At 37.4% G+C, this 20,629-nt stretch overlaps 1 protein-coding gene across 8 annotated transcripts in view; it reads left to right on the forward strand.

Annotated features, from left to right (window-relative positions):
* LOC126236374 (uncharacterized) overlaps window positions 1-20,629 on the forward strand; it is a 234,452-nt gene that overhangs the window by 195,459 nt on the left and 18,364 nt on the right. For all 8 annotated transcript variants that reach the window (XM_049945627.1, XM_049945630.1, XM_049945629.1 and 5 more), the window contains 2 exons: window positions 1,197-1,333; window positions 19,626-19,747. In XM_049945627.1, the coding sequence (XP_049801584.1) occupies window positions 1,197-1,333; window positions 19,626-19,747 (259 nt within the window). The remainder of the gene's footprint in view (window positions 1-1,196; window positions 1,334-19,625; window positions 19,748-20,629) is intronic.

The following is a 20,629-nucleotide window of genomic DNA, read 5'->3' on the forward strand; positions in this document are numbered from 1 at the left end:
TTGAATCACCATGAAATTGCACTCCAACAGCTGTCCTGCCAATTCCATAGTTAATAGTACCTCTTGTGTCACACTCTTTGATAGCTTAACAGTAGCACCAATAATTTTTATTCCAGACACATGCATCATCACTATAACCTCTATGTTCTTAATATACTAAAAAAAATGTGTGTGAAATGTCATTCAAATCACTACCAATGTCCAGTAAACGCTTAACATATATACCTCGTACACTTGCTGTTACGAGGGCTATTCAAAAAGTAGGGAATGTTTTGGCATAAAAAAAAACTAAGCACAAGAAATAACATTTGATTATATACATCTGAAAGAACGACTGACATACTACTTTTCCACATTGTCACCAAACACATTGAGGCACTTACCATAACAGTGGACAAGATCTGAAATACCTTCGTCATAAAATTTTGCTGCCTGAGACTTCAGCCAGTGAGTCACACACCCATTGTCCATAAAATTTGTGATAGCCTAGCTTTTGAGTGACAATTTCAAACAACAAAATCCATGAAACTTGTGGAAAAGAAAGCGAAAGCTCCTTTATTGTGAAGCGACGGTTTCACGAATTGTTTCACCAACTTTAGCAACAAGATCGTCAGTCACAATGCTCGGGCATCCACTCTTCTCTTCATCATGATTGTTGGTTTGGCCATTTTCAAACTGAATGCACCATTTCCGGATGGAACATTCACTCATTATGTTGTTTCCGTTCTCTTTGCACAGTTCATTATAAATTTCTGTAGGTTTTAGGTTTTTTGCCAAAAAACCATATCACAGATATTCCAGTAGCAATCACTTACAGTTAGCAGTTCTGTAAGCATTTGCTCTGAAGTTCGACAAATTTCTCTTATGGGTAATGGAAAGGTTATTTGTTTCAACTTCACATGGACATGGTCACATGACTTGTTTGTAATATCTAGTGGTATACACAAAGTTCCCTCATGAATCAGTCAATCAGTAACAGCTGTATCAAAAACCCTCCTGTAGTTCCTGAGCTCAACCAAATAAAACTAAAAATAGTTAATTATTTTCAAATGTTGACTTACCTGTTTCCTGATGTGATTATTAATATTGGTAAAATCCTTTCAGTTTCAAACTGGATACAATACTGAGAACTGTTTAAGTAATGCTTTAGTCTGTCATTAAAAACTGTATTCTGAGAAACATATTTTGTGTTTCAGGGCAAGGTACCTACGGAAAGCCCTTGGAGGGGGAATGCGGCAAGTGGGTGTGTTAGCAGCAGCAGGACTTGTGGCACTGGATACTGCCTCTGACAGACTTGCACAGGACCATGCTAATGCAGCTCTCATTGCCAATGGTGATTATAACTCTTCTGTGGAGAATAAAATGTGTTTATGTGCAGCAGAAATTTAGAGTGGTGTGTGTGTGTGTGTGTGTGTGTGTGTGTGTGTGTGTGTGTGTTCACTCTCGCCCTCTCTTTGCAGCTTCCACTGTAATCTACTATCATTTTTTACTGCCTGTAGCTTTATGGACTGCAGTTTCCTGTAATCTAATTTTGTTTGTTTTTGTCTATAGTTGAATGGATATTTGTTATAAAAAGCACTATGATCAATTGTTCTCTGTTCCTATCTATAGTGGAGTGAAAATTTGTGTACAATTTGTTTCCACTATGGTATAATGATACTTAGAAATGGTACAAAATTTTGGTTAGAAAATTTTGTTTGCATATTCTGAAAGTGCTTTTGAGTCATCTCTGTAATTAGGTAAACCTGGCATCAGACAACAGTTACTGATTTTAATGTTGAAAAACTTAATGCAATGTTATATTTATTACTGTATTTGAAAGAACTCTACATGCATGTTATTGAGACACTTTTGCTGGAGACTTCTTGAAATGTGAATTACATCAATGACTGTCTGAAGCACATAAAGAGAATTATGTTATTCCTTCCGCATAAATAAACATTGTCTGGATACACAAAGTGCTGTCTACTGATTCAATTTAAAAGAAAATATCTCCTGAATAATGTGGGCTTTACTGTACACAAAACCATATAATATCTGTGGAAGGATTTATAAAAGCATGTCATGAACTACAAGGACAAGTCTTATAGAACATCATGATATTTAGTGTCAATATTAAATATCGATTCACATGTCACTGAACCTGCCAGGTCAGCTGAGAGCGCTAATGCGCTGCTTGCTGGACTTGGGTAAGCCCGCCGGCCCCAGATTGAATCCACCCAGCAGATTACCACCACGAAGGCTGGTGTGCCAGCCAGCCTGGATGTGGTTTTTAGGCGGTTTTCCACATCCCACTAGGTGAATGCTGGGCTGGTCCCACATCCCGCCTCTGTTACATGACTCGCAGACATCTGCCCATATTTGCACTATTCCATGGATTACACTAGACCCAGACCAATGGGGTACACTAATTCCGTCGCAGGGAGTATGGGACGGTGGCAGGAAGGGCATCCGGCCACCCCTTCACAACAACCTTGTCAAGTTTGAACCTAACCATGCCGACCCTGTGAAACACGGGAGCAAGGCACAAGCAAAAGAAGAAGAAAAAGAAGATTCACATTCTACTGAAAATCTAAGATCTGCCTACATATGCGGTCACCAAATTTGAAACACCTACTGAGAAAGAAGAGTAATAAGAAAGATGCAGTGAAAAATGGAAGAAGTGTGTATTAGAAAAGGTGGAAATAAACACTGTGGACATCTGTATAACTGCATAATACATCCTGAACAAAGTGATTGTTAATCAAGAAGATACAGAACTCAACAATCATAGTAAATTACTTGAAAATGAAGGAAGAGTAGGAAGCTATTCTTCAAAGTGAGAAGTTTCCCTGAAAATTTTTGCTCTTCAAGTAAGCTATAACATGTTTTATTCTGGAATGTAAGGACAGCAAAAAGTTTTAAGGAAGAAGGAGGAAGTAGAAAAATATACATATTACTGAACTTGGAATTCTATTAAAGGAATTTGGGCATTGTTATCAAAGGACATGTATCGGTGTAAAGGAATAGAAACATTGAACAACAAGATCAGAAAGTGCATAACAGTCATTAAAATGTACTGCCATGAAGGAGATCAGGACCACTGAACACAGAAGAGAGGTGGACATTTGAAGAAGTTAAATAAAGAGTATATTGCAACTAAAGTTAACTTTTAGACCCAGAAATAATGTTCTGGGAATTTAGCAATGTACAAATGAAGATTTTTCCTGTGGTTTCTGCAGGTTGGAAACACTTTAGAGAGAGGGGCCATATTGGTGATAGGAAGCATCTACAAAAGATGGGATCACTGTTAAATAGTATCTTACTCACTTTGGGTAAGATAGACTGTGAAAACCAATGGTCATCGACATCTTGCATCAAGTGGATGTTAACACAACTGGGCTGATGGCACACTGGTTCACTATCAAGAGGCATGTAGCATCTTTGTTCAGTTTTGCACAGATTAAAGAGCAAGCAACCAAGTGTATCTAGTGTAGTCTGAGAGCGCTCAGTGTGTCCCAAGGAGAAGTGTCTCACTATTCTATTATCACCATATGGAGGAGAAGATACAACTTCACTCGATTGGTATATGACTGGTATCAACAAATTTACACTTCAGCATCAACACTTCACCCCAATGGCAAAGACTGTACTGTTTAATTTGAATACAGTGGAAAAAAGTGTTCATTTGAACTTGCCTTATGTCGTCCATCCCATCACTTGAGAGGACAATGTAAAGTTGCTCTGACTGTAGAGCAGTTTGTTGAAGTATGTAAGGAGTTGATCAATGACAACAGTTTTGTACATAAAAACAGCAAAGTGGGCTGTGTACAACACTTTATATATCCACTGCAAGGTGAGTCAACAAGAGAAGTTAATTAGACACAACATTACCAATTACTATGGCAGGAGAGGGCCCTAGTGCATGATGCATGAGGAACAGTACCACCCTCTAGGAGGAAACAATGCATACTGTAACTGTGGCTGCATGGGGTAGTGTGGATTAGACTGCAGTCTCTGTAACAAAGTATGATTGAATACATGATCTCTAGTATGGAAACAATGCATTTCCAGACAGAAGTTCATTAGACATTTTTTGTTCCGTATCCTCTCATTGATAAATCCATAGAGTTTGTACACACTGGAAAAAATCACCCTGTATAGATCAAATTCAGTTAACTGGACATATGGATAAATTAGAAATAAAAATCAGAATGAGTTTCTCTGAGTGTGTGAGTTTGGAGGCCCATTTAGAAGTATGGAACACATAGTTGCCAAAAGTAACCATTCTCAAGGAAGAATTGCACCCGACTTTTCTTTTATAAAACCCTTTCTGCCCATTAGAAGAATATCATAGTTACATGCAGAGTAAGAAGAGTTTAAAAAAATGTAAATAACAATAAAACATTTATGTATAATCTTATTGTATTGTAACAATGATGTTTTCAGAAGAATGTATTATTGTGTTGTCTATCAAGAATTGTAATCTTTGCTGTTTTTTACTTATGCAGTGAATCATTTGATGCTGAATAAGACATTATTATTATTATCTTTACTTTCTCAGACGTTAAGTCTGGTGAGGAATGGAGTGACGCGGACCTTTATCAAGCGTCACTTCCTTTTTGCTGTACGGTATATGTTATATTGCATTTAGGAACTTTCGGGTAATTGAACATGTATCAATAATTACGGATTTCTGTAATTGTATATATATGTTTGGATGTAGCTGTATTGCATTGATGTATTGGTGGATATTGTGTGGTATGACTCCTGTAGTTGATAGTATAATTGGTATGATGTCAACTTTATCCTGATGCCACATGTCTTTGACTTCCTCAGCCAGTTGGATGTATTTTTCAATTTTTTCTCCTGTTTTCTTTAGTATATTTGTTGTATTGGGTATGGATATTTCGATTAGTTGTGTTAATTTCTTCTTTTTATTGGTGAGTATGATGTCAGGTTTGTTATGTGGCGTTGTTTTATCTGTTATAATGGTTCTGTTCCAGTATAATTTGTATTCATCATTCTCCAGTACATTTTGTGGTGCATACTTGTATGTAGGAACGTGTTGTTTTATAAGTTTATGTTGTAAGGCAAGCTGTTGATGTATTATTTTTGCGACATTGTCATGTCTTCTGGGGTATTCTGTATTTGCTAGTATTGTACATCCGCTTGTGATGTGATCTACTGTTTCTATTTGTTGTTTACAAAGTCTGCATTTATCTGTTGTGGTATTGGGATCTTTAATAATATGCTTGCTGAAATACCTGGTGTTTATTGTTTGATCCTGTATTGCAATCATGAATCCTTCTGTCTCACTGTATATATTGCCTTTTCTTAGCCATGTGTTGGATGCGTCTTGATCGATGTGTGGCTGTGTTAGATGATATGGGTGCTTGCCATGAAGTGTTTTCTTTTTCCAATTTGCTTTCTTCGTATCTGTTGATGTTATGTGATCTAAAGGGTTGTAGAAGTGGTTATGAAATTGCAGTGGTGTAGCCGATGTATTTATATGAGTGATTGCCTTGTGTATTTTGCTAGTTTCTGCTCGTTCTAGAAAGAATTTTCTTAAATTGTCTACCTGTCCATAATGTAGGTTTTTTATGTCGATAAATCCCCTTCCTCCTTCCTTTCTGCTTAATGTGAATCTTTCTGTTGCTGAATGTAAGTGATGTATTCTATATTTGTGGCATTGTGATCGTGTAAGTGTATTGAGTGCTTCTAGGTCTGTGTTACTCCATTTCACTACTCCAAATGAGTAGGTCAATATTGGTATGGCATAAGTATTTATAGCTTTTGTCTTGTTTCTTGCTGTCAGTTCTGTTTTCAGTATTTTTGTTAGTCTTTGTCTATATTTTTCTTTTAGTTCTTCTTTAATATTTGTATTATCTATTCCTATTTTTTGCCTGTATCCTAGATATTTATAGGCATCCGTTTTTTCCATCGCTTCTATGCAGTCGCTGTTATCCAATATGTAATCTTCTTGTTTAGTGTGTTTTCCCTTGACTATGCTATTTTTCTTACATTTGTCTGTTCCAAAAGCCATACTTATATCATTGCTGAATCCTTCTGTTATCTTTAGTAATTGGTTGAGTTGTTGATTGGTTGCTGCCAGTAGTTTTAGATCATCCATGTATAGCAAATGTGTGATTTTGTGTGGGTATGTTCCAGTAATATTGTATCCATAATTTGTATTGTTTAGCATGTTGGATAGTGGGTTCAGAGCAAGGCAGAACCAGAAAGGACTTAATGAGTCTCCTTGGTATATTCCACGCTTAATCTGTATTGGCTGTGATGTGATATTATTAGAGTTTGTTTGGATATTAAGTGTGGTTTTCCAGTTTTTCATAACTATGTTTAGGAACTGCATCAATTTAGGATCTACTTTGTATATTTCCAATATCTGTAGTAACCATGAGTGGGGTACACTATCAAAAGCTTTTTGGTAATCAATGTATGCGTAGTGTAGTGACCTTTGTTTAGTTTTAGCTTGATATGTCACCTCTGCATCTATTATCAGTTGCTCTTTACATCCTCGTGCTCCTTTGCAACAGCCTTTTTGTTCTTCATTTATAATTTTGTTCTGTGTTGTATGTGTCATTAATTTCTGTGTAATGACTGAAGTTAATATTTTGTAGATTGTTGGTAGGCATGTTATGGGGCGATATTTAGCTGGGTTTGCTGTGTCTGCTTGATCTTTAGGTTTCAGATAGGTTATTCCATGTGTAAGTGTATCAGGGAATGTGTATGGGTCTGCAATGTAACTGTTAAATAATTTAGTTAGATGTGAATGTGTTGAGGTGAACTTCTTTAGCCAGAAATTTGCTATTTTATCATTTCCAGGGGCTTTCCAATTGTGCGTAGAATTAATTGCTCGGGTGACTTCATGTTGCAAAATTATCACTTCAGGCATTTGTGGTATCATCTTGTATGAGTCTGTTTCTGCTTGTATCCACCGTGCATGCCTGTTATGTTGTACCGGGTTTGACCATATGTTGCTCCAGAAGTGTTCCATGTCTCTTATGTTTGGTGGATTGTCTATTTTAATGTGTGTGTTATCTATTGTCTGGTAAAATTTCTTTTGGTTTGTGTTGAATGTTTGGTTTTGTTTCCTTCTATTTTCACTTTTTTTGTATCTTCTAAGTCGTTTGGCCAATGCTTGTAACTTCTGCTTCTTTTCATCTAATTGCTCCATTGCTTCTTGTTGTGAGATTTTACCTAACCTTTTTCGTTTTTTGTCTGATATTTCATTTCTTATAAATTGTGTTAGCTGTCCGATGTCTTTTCTCAGTTTTTCTATTCTGATCTGTAGCCTGTGTTGCCATGCTGGTTTTGTGGGTTTCTTCTGTGTGTTGGTTGGTTCTGATCTCTGCCTAGTGTGTATATTTAGTGTAGTGAGTGCTCCTACATAAACCAGTAGTTGTAACTCTTCCATTGTTGTATTTTCATTTATTTTGTTGTGTATGATTGTGTTGATAGTTGTTATTGTTGTTTCGACTTGTGGGTTATTTGGTGGTCTATGCAAGAATGGTCTAATGTCTGTATTTGTGTCTTTGTATTCTATATATGTCAGCTGAAATTTCTCTTCTATATCTAACATGTGTGTCACTTCGTGTTCTATTTGTGCTTGTTCTGGTGGCTGTCTTAAGATGTCGTTTTCCTCTAATTGTTTAATTGATGTGTGTTGTTCTTTGTTTGTTTGCTCTGGGATGTTTGAGTCCATTACTGTATTTTCTTCTTCTTCTGATTGCACATTATTTTGTTCTAGTATTTGTTGTACTTGTTGTTTGATGTTTTCTAATTCTGACTGGGGTATCCTGTTATTTTTGATTATTACACGGATCTGATCAGCTAGTCGTTGTTCTGTTAAAAATTTTAATTCTGGGTATCTGGTAATAAATGTTGTGTGTACTTGTGATCTGTATCCAGTTGTGTTGGTTCCTAGGTTTGTTGCTTGGTAATAACAGAACATGAGGTGTCGATTAACTTCATCTGACCATCTCATCCTCTGTCTTTGTTTTCCTTCTAGGGTGGTTGCAGGAAGCATATCCTGCAAAACACCACTATTTGGATTTAAATCATTTTCCAGTTGGCTAGCAGTGTCGTTACCATTGTGGGCGGGCATAGGGTTCAAGCGTCGTCCCCGACCATGACGGCGCTTGTCCGAGGCTTCTTTAGTTCTGTCCTGAACCAAGTAATCACACTAAAAGGGGGGTTAGCCCTATTAGTGGTTTGTTCTTTTCGTCGCCTTTTACGACTGGCAGAACATACCGGAGGCCTATTCTTTTCCCGGGCCTCCACGGGGGGATTCTTTTCCCGGGCCTCCATTATTATTATTATTATTATTATTATTATTATTATTATTATTATTATTACAAGTAGATGACAATACAGCAGTGTTAGCTGGAAGAGAAACATGACTGCAAATTATCATGCAGAAAGTTTGAGAAGAGGACAAGGTGATGAGTTAAAGGTAGGCTAGATATGGATGAAAGTAGACAAGTAACCCATGTTAATCAGTATATTACCAGATTGAGTGTAATTACATATGGGCTGAAGGGGAGAACATTAAACCATGCTATAGTTAAGGTCATAAACATAAAAGTAGAAGAAATGGTGTTGGACATCCCTCCGAAAACTAGCTGGTATGGGACAATCACTTTAGAAAACAATCAGATTCTAGCATATAAGCACTAATGCTTCCTATTTTAAAACCAGAAGGAGAACCTCATCCAGTACTAATTTTAGAAGGTTTTAAGGAAACGTAGGCAGAATTGTGAAATACAGAATAGGAGAAGAAGGAAAGGAGGAGTAGATTTGTAGTAGCCCACAGTAAGGGGAAGCAGCCCAGTTGGATTTGATAAAAGTTGAAGCGTTCAAAACTTATCAGTTTGAACTGTCATTTAAAGTCAAATACTGGTCATATGGAATGCAAAAGAAATTGTGCCTTTAATTGTTAACTTTAGTGTCATGTGGTCTTCAGTGGGGTGTTTGTAAGAGATTCTTATGGTATGATCATAACAAATTGCAATATTTGACGGCCTTTTAAAGTGTGGATGTTTAAATGAGGTTGTTATCTCATGATTATTCCAAAACGGTGAGAACAATTATTTGGACAATGTTTTCAAGCTGATAAGCTCTTAGATTTCCTTTTTCAACTGGACATGTTACAAAAACTGGAAGAAAACAAAAGAAAAAAAAATCTGAAAATGTAGGAGGTTGGAACAGATGTAAAGGAGATAATGGTGGTAATAATTCACTGCACTGAAGGGATTTCAGTTGTGCTAGAAATGAATACTCAATATCCAAACTGGAAGATGAAAATAAAAACCAAAAGTAGAATATGAGATAAAAATAACTGTATAAAAGGGTAGTCGTAAGGGAAGCAACTGGCTTCTGAGAGGGGACATGATCCTCATAGGTGTACAGAATTAGTCATTGGTTACAGGAGCAATGGCATTTGACTGAAACACTAATGTGCGGGAAGAGCGAATGGAAGAAAGTTTGTTTGTTACAAGCTTGTGACAATGGTGAACACGCAAGGAATTGATAGACATTTTAGCAGAACTTGGGAGCAACGCAAGTCTTATTGGTCATTCATTAACTGAAGGCAGTTAAAGGAGATGCTACTTCCCAGTGTTACCAGTGTCAGGTTTGTTGTGGGTATTACAGATATGATTAGCAAGTCTCTGGTAGATGAGGTCTTGGTCACTTCCAAAGTGCTAGGACAAAAGTTATAATAATTTTAATAATTCCATCTGACTGTTGTATACTGTCTTTGGAATATGAAGCAGAGAGGAAAATACATGTAAAGGAATAAGTATAGTGACTATTGGTGAGTTATATTTCAGATTTGGATGGTAGCTCAGATGAGGGATGACAGAGATGTGTGTTACCCTACTGACATTTGTGAAAGAAGTGTTCGTACCAATGGAAAAAGTGACATGGTGAAATATGTTATAGAGGAAGAAAATGGAAGAGGAGGACTTGAGCCTCTCTAGAAAATGTGATGTGGTTGTGGATGTGGTAATTCTAAAACAGAACTGTACTTAAAGACCACGAGTACAGTAATCTGGCTGTCTTTTAGAAGGAACCTCAGACAGACTCCTTGAATTTTTAGGATACCCTGTTGCATTCAGTTTCCATGTCATGCACGAAACACCATAGGGAACAGGTGGACTTATATCTGTCTTTCCTTATTGGACAGACAGTAGCAGCAATACGTTAAACTGCTTTTGGTGTTAGTAATATTTATGTAATGGTGTTTGTAAATATTTTTGTGGAGAAGGTGCTTATAGTTTGCCTAGTAAAGCACTGTGGTGTCCAAACCAACATTCATTCAGAATGAACTATTGGCGGCCTGTTGCTCTGCCTTCTATTATGCATAGATTAGTGTGGTTCTTCATTTCTTAATGAGGAAAATGTCCACTTTATGTTAACGCTCTGAGGTTGCTTAATATTTAGCTTTCAGCAAAAGATATAGCAACTTAAACATATTTCTGGTATTGTCAAATACCTACTCTCTGCCCGATCCTTGCAATGGAAAAACTTCTTTGCCACCAATTCCTCCACCCCAACCACCCTAATTAAACATTGAACCCTGCCTCTTCCAGTTCATACCACCATCCAACCACAATCCTCCCCCTCCCACCTAACCACCTGCTGGTCACCTTCCAGGACTTCCTTACCACCAACTCAGCCTCACCATCCTTCCCCAGGTCCCTTCGTCAGAACAGCAACCTTTCAGTAGAAGAAATAACAACCATACACAAATTCAAAACAAATCCTGACCTAATCATCCTACCTACAGACAAATATTCCGCCACTGTTGTTATGAATTGCAGTGATTAACTGTCAGAAGGCCTCCGCCAGTTATCTGACACCTCACCTATAAACTCTGCCAAACTCCAATCCCTGCTTAAAGCCTTAGACTCTTCCCAGAATATCTTCCCTGAATCCATTTTCCTCCTCACCCCTAAGACACCCTGTACACCCACCGCTCACCAAAATCCACAAACCCAACAGTACTGGACATTGCATTGTGTCTGGTTATTGTGTCCCCACTGAAAGAATTTCGGTCCTCAATGACCAACACCTCCAAACAATTACCCGTAATCTAGCCTTCCACACCACTTCCTTCACTGACTCTCCACCATTGCTACCCCTTTGCCTCCTGGGTCCCTACTTGTCATTGTTGATGCCACCTCCCTATACACCAACATCACTCATGCCCATCATCTTACTGCTATTGAACACTACCTTTCTCAATGTCCTTCAGACTCCAAACACACTGTGTCATTCCTCATACACCTAACTAATTTTATCCTAATCTACACCTAATTCTCATTTGAAAGGAAGGTATATAAACAATAGCACAGCACAGCCGTGGGCATCCATGTGGCACCCTCCTATTCCAACCTTTTTATGGGCTATCTAGACAAGCCTTCCTAGTCTCCCAGAATACCAAACCCATACTCTAGTTCAGGTTCATTGATGATATCTTCATCATCTGGAGTCAGGGCACACACATCCTATCTTCATTCTTTCACAACCCCAAGACCCTCTCTCCCACCCACTTCACATAGTCCTCTTCATCCCAGCGTGCCACCTTCCCAGATGTTGACCTCCTCCTCTCTGATGGCTCGATCTGCACTTCTGTCCACATTAAACTCACAAACCACCAACAGTACACCTTCATTTTGACAGCTGTCACCCCCCCCCCCCCCCCCCAAACAGCCTGGCTACCTGGGACAATGTATCTACAGTGAAAAAACCCCCTTGCTCAGTTTGCTGATGGTCTCACCAAAGCCTTCACAGATAACCACTATCCCCAGACCTAGTCCACAAACAGGTCTCCCATGCTATGTTTTCCTCACATCCCCAATCCTCCCACCACCCCCCAAGAACCAGCCACGAAGGGATGCCCCTTCATCACCCAGTACCACCCCAGACTGGAACAACTGAATCGAATCCTTCACCAGGGCTTTGATTACCTATTGTTGTGCCCTGAAATGAGAGACGACCTCCCTGAGAAACTTCCCACCCCACTTAAAGTTGGGTTCTGTCACCCACCCAACCACCACAACATCCTAGTCCATCATTATGCCACTCCCAATTGCAACTCCCTGCCACAAGGATCATATCCCTGTGGAAGACCCAGGTGCAAAACCTGCCCAATCCACCCACCCAGTACTTCCTGTTCCTGTCCTGTCAGGGGCTGGGCCACCTGTGAAAGCAGCCACGTCATTTACAAGTTTGCTGCAATCATTGCAACCAGTTGTCCACCACCAAACTGTGGTGAAGAGGAAAGTAGACCACCATGTGGGACAGCATACAGCTGAACATAACACACTTGATTTCAATGGCTGCTTTACTACCAGAGCCATCTGGATCCTTCCCTCCACCACCAGCTTTTCTGGACTGTGCAGATGGGAATTATCCTTACAATACATTCTCCACTTCCATAATTATCAAGGCCTCAACCTACTGTAACATACTGTCCCCACACCCTCGACCCAACAGTTTCCACCCCATCTGTCCTGTCACCTTCTCCCCATTCTCATCTCCGACTCTGTTTATTTGTAGCCCTCTGCCAACACATCTGCCCATCTTTCCCCATTCCTTTCCTTTTTTGGTCCTTCTTTCCCCACCTCTGTGCCCCACCACCTCCTGAAACTATGCCTGTTGGCAGTCTTGCCAATACACACTCCACCAGACAGTGATCATCTCTCACTTCACCCATACAGTACTATCCCTTCCCTTTCCCTTCCTTGTGTCCCACGTGATGTTACATTCTGGCCCGAGGTACTGGAGTTGGTGGTCGTGTGAGCATGAGCTGTACTTGCTTTTTGTGTGTGTGTGTGTGCGTGCGCTTGTGCGTGTGCGCACCTCTTTTACTGAAGAAAGCTATGACCGAAAGCTATATGTGAGTGTCTTTCAATTGTGCCTGTCTGCAACTTGATGTACCTTTTTTACAGTAAGTACCAATCTGTCTTTTCCTACATCACTGATATTCCTTGCTGGGATTAAATCTAGATAAGAATTTAGGCTAGAATAAACTTGGTGAGTATCTGGCTAATAAGTTGTGAAGCAACCACTGCTGCTGATAATGGTGCATGAATATATTATATCTTCTGTTATTTATTTTAATGGGCATATTTTGTAGATCCATTAATTTGTGTGAGATGCTAGAATGTCAAATAAGTACAGTTAATTCACAGAAATAGTTGTGGGAAAAATAAAAACATAGAACTAGAAAAAAAAAACAGAAGTTACTGTATCTGTAACAATACATAACAAACTATAAAAATCTAAACATAAGAAGTCTATTATGCCTATGTTAAAAGTTCATGCAATGAATAAAAAGCTGTATCAAGTAGGAACAGTGTTATTTTATTTTTAAGTAATGCACTGTTAATTCACATATCTTTTGTGCTATTTGGCAATTAATAATTTTAATACTGGAATACTGTATAACTTTCTGTAACTGAGTTAGATTTTTGAAATCTCAAAGGAAGTCAGCCTATCTTCTTGTGTTGTGATTGTAGCAAATTTAATTGATTTCATAATGCACAGGATTGTTAACTACAAAGCTCATTATGGAATAAATGTATTGGGAAGGGAAGTGGTGGTAAGTGTCCCTAGTTTCATATAAGGTTTATGGCAGGATGTTCTCAGGGAAACTCTGTATGTAATTCAGATGATCTTTTCCTGTAGAATGAAAATTTTCTTTGATATGTGTGAATTGCTCCAGAAGATAGTTTCATAGCACATAACTGAGTGGAAGTATCCAAAGTAAGTGGACTTCATGACACTAATATCTCCAATATGAGAGACTGTCCTAATGGCAAAGATAGCCGAGGACAACCTTTTTAAGGTCCAAAGGACATGATGTTTTTCAAGTGGCCCTGCTGTCTGCGTGAAGGCCTCAGAATTTGGTGCACTGTACCCTTTGTATTTGCTGACTGTCATGTACAATAAGAATATCTTGCGTGATTTTGTAATTGGAGTTGAAATGGATATTATTAGTTTTGCTCAGACTTAATAGAAAGTGAGTTTACTTTGAATCATGTTAGGAATTCAAGGAGTAATTTGTTAGAATGAGCCTCTAAATTGGTGGAATGTCTGTTGTTTACCACAATATTAGTACTGTCAGCAAACATAGTGAACTTACACATTTTGGTTGGTCGGTCGGTTGGTTTCGGGGAAGGAGACCAGACAGCGAGGTCATCGGTCTTACACATTTTGGATGACAAGGCTATGCCATGTGTATATGAGAAAGGACAGTATTGGTTTTTGGTGAAACACAACAAACATTGTGGGGTCTTGCCCACTCATTGCTAATAGGGTGCCTATGGGCTGCAGCATTCTCAGAATGCTATACAAAAATTCAAACAAATAACATTAGTAGTTATATTTCTATAAAACAATTGAAAATACTTAACTTTGGAGATTTACAAGTAGTAGTCGCAAATGAGGTGCGACAGGCAATATAACTTACAGTCCTTGATATGTGAAATGTTCAGGCAAATTGACACATGTCACTGATAACGAAGACCCACAAGCCTATGCTGATCTGAGTGGCCGAGGCTAGCAGGAGTGGTGTTTATATTCCCTTCTTCCAGATGTCACTCTTGGTGTGGCGTGGTCCAATTTCTTTGGGTTCTGTGAAAGAACATTCGTCCAAATTCTGCTATGGTAGACATGGAAGGCATCATGCATTACCCTCTTGACAGCCAAACTCATTTCATTCATCATCTCTCTATCTCTAGTCCTACACTTTCGTTTGTACCTATTATGCAGTAATCTCTGTTCCTTTAGAAGTTTCTTTACAGTGACTGTGTAGCATGGAGGTTCCTTCCCATTATAAACTGTTCTATTTGGTACATATCTATCCAGTGCTTGGTTGACTCCTCTTTTAAACTTGAGCTATAGTTCCTCTTCATGCTACCTGCTCTGTGCTGAATGTTTAAGTTCCTCATTGAGATGTGATACCAGTGATTTTTTATCTAGTTTACTGAACATATGTATTTTTCTGCTTGTTTTAATTGTCCTTTGTACTATGGTAATCATTGTTGCCACAACTGCATCTTGGCCACTGATACCAATTTTGATGTGAACATTGTCAAAGAGATCATGTCTATATGTTGGCATTAGATCCAACATATTTTCATCATGAGTGGGGTTTCTAACTATCTGTTCTAGGTAGTGTTCAAAGAAGGCATTTAGCAAAATTTCATATGATGTCTTATTATGCACTAACAAAACTGTAATTTTCCCAACTAATTGTTAGATGGTTAGTCTCCACCAGTGATTACAATATGACTGGGGAACTTACATATAAGTGAACTGAGGTTTTCTCTAATGTTTTCAGTTACATCAGAAGTTGAGTCTGACGTGTATAGAAGGATCCAATTATCGTTTTATCTCCACTCCTGATACTGAGTCTTGTCCAAACAGTCTGACATGCAGCAGCAGTTTCTGTCTCAGTGGACTGGAGTTTCTTGTCTGCTGTGATAAATACACCACCTTTCAATATATACCTAAAATTTCCCCAGAAATCTCACTGCTATCAATTTCTGTTTTGAACCAGCAACTTTATGCATCATGAAATAATCATGTTTGTATACAGCAAATCTGAATTATTTAAGAACTGTTTGAACTATTTGCATAACAAACAAATGAAGATAATTTTATGCTCTCTACTCATTCTTTAAAATTAAATGTGCAAACCATTCAATGTATGGGGATGAAAATCCACATCAAGTAGCAAGAACAAAACATTCCAAACATGAAGCTAGATCTTTTGCATGCAGGAGAGAGAAGGAACTGATAAATGATAAACTGGACAAAATTAAGTTTTTCATTAGTTTTTATTGTGTGAAAATAAGTATTTTACACTATTATTGAGATATTGTTGCCTCTCATTAGGTGTAGTTCCATAATAGTGAAGCTATGTTTTAGATTTAATGTGTTTTCTGTACTCCAATCATATGGATAGTAAATATACATTGTGAAATGAATAAATCACAATTTAAAAAAAATACAATCTGTAGAGTAATAATGTGAAATTTCCTGAAGGGCTATCATCTCATCTCAAATTACATGCTACAATGAAGGTCCTTTTTTTTTATTCTGGAAATGCTTGTACTATAGGATGCATTTGTCCATATATAATTTCATATTCTAATATTGAGTGAAAGTAAGAATTACATGGTAGAAGTGAAGCAAAGTTACTGGCTGATTTGATGAGGACCCTTACAATAGAACTTGCAGCTGACAGCTTACAAGAGACGTAGTTTACGTGTGTATTCTACTCAAAATTTTATCTTAGCTATGGTATATACTTAACTTTTTATAGTGCTTGCATTTGATAGCTCTTGCTTGTTTAAAATAACTTTTGTGATGAGAGGCAGAAATTGACACAATTTCTTTATACATATATGACAATATTGTTCTTATTGAACAGTTCACTTACTGGAGGCATAGGTGCTCTTATTTTTATCTTATCATTCATTTTATTTAGGTTAAGTACACAACAGTGTGATCATTAGTGACAACATTATATTATGTCATTAGCAAATAGTGTAGTGTGCTTGGAAGTTAATTCTGCATTTACATCATCAGTGTATAATAAAAACAATGTGGGACTTAAGGGAAGTTCGACAAACTTTCTAAAATGCATCTTGTAAGTATATTTGTTTTAAGTTGATTGCTGTCTAATACTGAATTCAAATTCCTGAATATGTCCAGTACCTACTTGATTTATAAAAATGTTCCCAATGTACAGAAATAACTTTAGATCAGTTTAGTCTAGTGGCTGACATATGGGTCAAAGCTCCTGGAGTATGGGAGGTTTGACCCATGGTAAAGGAGATTTGACCCAGAGAAAATAAGCTATGTACACATGAACAAAATAGTAATAACTGGATTACAGTGTATTAATCATGTAATGCAAAACAATTTAGTGTTAAATGTATATATGCATAATACTAATGAACATCCAATGCCAAAAAAGTGACCAAAAAAATTATCTTAGGGGCAAGATGTGTTTGCTTGGTTTCAACTGGTTTGGATAATTGTCTAGGAACTTGTAAAATACTACAGGGTCTTTCCACTGTTGCGAGTGTCACATTTTTCACACATAAAGTTATATTTATTTGTACTTCAGGTGTCAGAGTAAGGCTAACTTTAATTTGGTGAATAGAATAGCATGTTATTAAGTTCCTGTAAAAATTTTAGCTCTTAATTTTACACTCAACCTGCTAAAAAAGTCTTGAAGAAGTGTTGCAGGTGTGACAAAACTTTATCCTTCATTTGCACGTAGCCGTGTTCTTTAGTTATTTCGACTTCTACTTCTGAATCAAAATGATTGATACTATTTTACACAGTGAAGAAAGGAGTAATAAAATGCAAGATATGATAACTTATTCACAGACACTTCCAAAAGACAACATATTTTTTTCCTTCAGGTTGGTGTGACACATAGATACATCAAAATTATTGAGTGAAATTTAAAACAAAACTGCAAGAAAATATTTTAATTATTATGTTAAAATGATAAAAACTTAAACAAGAGAGAACTAGGCCTATTTCAATACTACTGAAAAACAAATTGTCCCCTGTTATTCAACAGCTTGGGTGGATTTACTTTCTGGGAGATTACAGAAATATTTTCCCAAGATATGTCTTCTTCTGTGGGCCAAATCCAGCATTTCCCACTGGGCTGCATATACTTCAGCAAGACCTGCTCAGCTTGTTCATCAACTTGGAGAACTTCTACAAAGTATTTCTTCTTCAAACAGGACTTTCCAGTGACAGTCAACTCTGACAGTACAAAGTCTCCTATCCTAAATTTCAAGGATTCTTCACTATCAGCACTACAAATTGAATTGTGTGAATTTTCATGGTTATGAAGTGATATCACTGTTGTAATCTCTTGGGCAGATGTAGCAGAAACCCTTCTAACTCCCTCTTTAACTGCTATAATGCAATGGAGTTTGTGCAATCCTGGAATAGGCTGTAAGCCTTTCCAACGATTATCCAACATAGCCATTGCTGAATTAATTTCTTCAGATGATAAGTAGAGGGTTGTAATCCCTTTCAGGTTCTCCTTGAAGCACTTGTAAAAATCATAAGGATTGTTAATAGTAACCCTCCGTGATTTTACAGTTCTCTCTTCTCAAAAACTGGACTTTGATTTCATCATTGTTAATAGATTTTAGTATGAAGGCTTTATTTCAATAGTGGTACACTTCAAATTTTGGTCTTTTGTGATTCTGAGGCTTAAACATAACTTAGTGCTGACAATTCTCTGACTGAGATACCTGAAATATTGCAGTCCATCACTTGTTGCAATTAATTATTAAAAATATAACTTTTGTTTCAAGTACCATCCTACTACCATGGAGAAACTTGAAACTGGCTCAAAAATGATTTTCCGTTCCACAGTTCTTTTGCTGGACGTCGATTTTATAAGCTAAATGTCACCCAATAGTTAGACACAATATGCTTTATCTAATAAAAATATTATGAAAGTGATTGTTGCTACTCATCATATAGCAAAGGTGCTGAGTCACAGACAGCCAGTTTGGCATCTGCAGCTAGAGACTGTGGTCATGTGAGAGTTGTGTTTGCATGAATGTGTGAGTGTATGTTGTCTGTTTTTGACAAACACTTTGTTGACCAAAAGCTCACTTTGTGGCAGTCTTTTTGTTGAGCCTATGTACGGCTCAGCGTCTCTGTTATATGGTGAGTAGCAACTATCCCTTGCATAATATTGTTACAAATACTAACAAAGAGATAGAGGGGCTGGCCAGTACTTACCTCAGCTCAGTACAGCCGATAGATACACAAAAAACAGAACCGAAAATTTACGTTCCAAGCTTTTGGAACAAATGTTCCTTCTTCAGGGAGGAGAGAGGGGAAAGAAAGGGAAGAAGGGAAAGTGGATTCAGTTACTCACAACCCAGGTTATGAAGCAACAGGGAAAGGAAAGCAGGGAGGGTAGCAAGGATGGAGGCATGGTTGTCAGAGGGAAGTCAAAGATATTCTACTGTAAGTACTTACAGTACCAGTACAGTACCTGGGTTGTAAGTACTTACAGTACTTACAGTACTTACAGTAGAATATCTTTGGCTTCCCTCTGACAACCATGCCTCCATCCTTGCTACCCTCCCTGTTTTCCTTTCCCTGTTGCTTCATAACCTGGGTTGTGGGTAACTGAATCCACTTTCCCTTCTTCCCTTTCTTTCCCCTCTCTCCTCCCTGAAGAAGGAACATTTGTTCCAAAAGCTTGGAACATAAATTTTCGGTTCTGTTTTTTGTGTATCTATTGGCTGTACTGAGCTGAGGTAAGTACTGGCCAGCCCCTCTATCTCTTTCTTAGTATTTGTTTCACATCTTTATATGAGATTTTCCATTAATCATTTATAATATTGTTACATTCCATCCTGGATTTTGCATATAATAAAAAAATATAGGAACTAGAGAAATTCAAAGTAAACAACTGATACTCCATTTTACAATAGTATTTATGACACTCATCTGCCATATGTGGTCGCTGTTTATTGACTCACCTTACATTATCCTAAGGATTGAGCTGTAATATCATTCTAAATCACTTTGTTTCTGATCCTGTTTTACAGGTGTATCAGAGTTTGGAAGCAAATATATCCATATTGACCCAGCTAGTGTCCACACAAATATTATTATGGTCAATGTTGAAAGAAAAATTAAAGCATCAAAACTATGCAGTCGATTAGAGCAGGTAAATATAGCATCACCCATGTAGCCTACTATTTAATATAAAATACAAATACTTATTATTGTATGCATTGCTACTACTGATGTTTCTTTGTGCAAAATTTTGCATTAGTTGCCTATATAGGTCTACCCCTCCCTCACATCATTTGTTGATTGTCACAGTCTTTATGGTTAACTCTTTTAATGAGCTTTTTCTTGGAGCTGAAATTTTTGACATTATAGGTTCTCATGGTTCCAATTGAAGTAATAACTTCAAAGTAATCCTCTGCTATATTTTTTGTGTTACTTTAAAATTTTTATTCTCTCACATTTTTCTGTATCGCACTGTCTTTACAATTTTCCACGTCAACAAAATGGAAAATTACATTGATATTTCCAAAACTAAAAACACCTCCGATGACATCAGAGGCATGCCCACTGTTACTCTGTGGTACTAACAATATTCCAAAGGGTTTACAGATTTTCTTGACAAATGACCTATTAAATTACAAATGAATCCAGAAATAAATTCAATAACTTGTACTAAATTTCGTAATTAATAATAGAAATTTTAAATGTGACAAATATTCCATAATTTCACATGTTTCTAATAGAAAATAATTTCAACTCTACATTAGGAGCTAGTACATATTGATTGTAACAACAAGAAAATAAAGTAAGTTCTTTTTAGGTATTTTAGCTTGCATTATAACACACTGTGTAGAAAATCATGAGATTTTTTAGGACAACAGCTGAGATAATATTGACCTATTCAAAATTCGGAAAAATATTTTTAGTATCAATTACTTCTGTTGAGGAAAGATAATGCTAGAGGAGGGTGTCCCTTTACAAAGTCCCCCTCACAAAATTTGGAAACAATATGTTTGCAGTATTTTGTGACTTACTA

This window comes from Schistocerca nitens, chromosome 2 (assembly GCF_023898315.1).
Source record: "Schistocerca nitens isolate TAMUIC-IGC-003100 chromosome 2, iqSchNite1.1, whole genome shotgun sequence".
Classification (NCBI taxonomy): Eukaryota; Metazoa; Arthropoda; class Insecta; order Orthoptera; family Acrididae; genus Schistocerca; species Schistocerca nitens.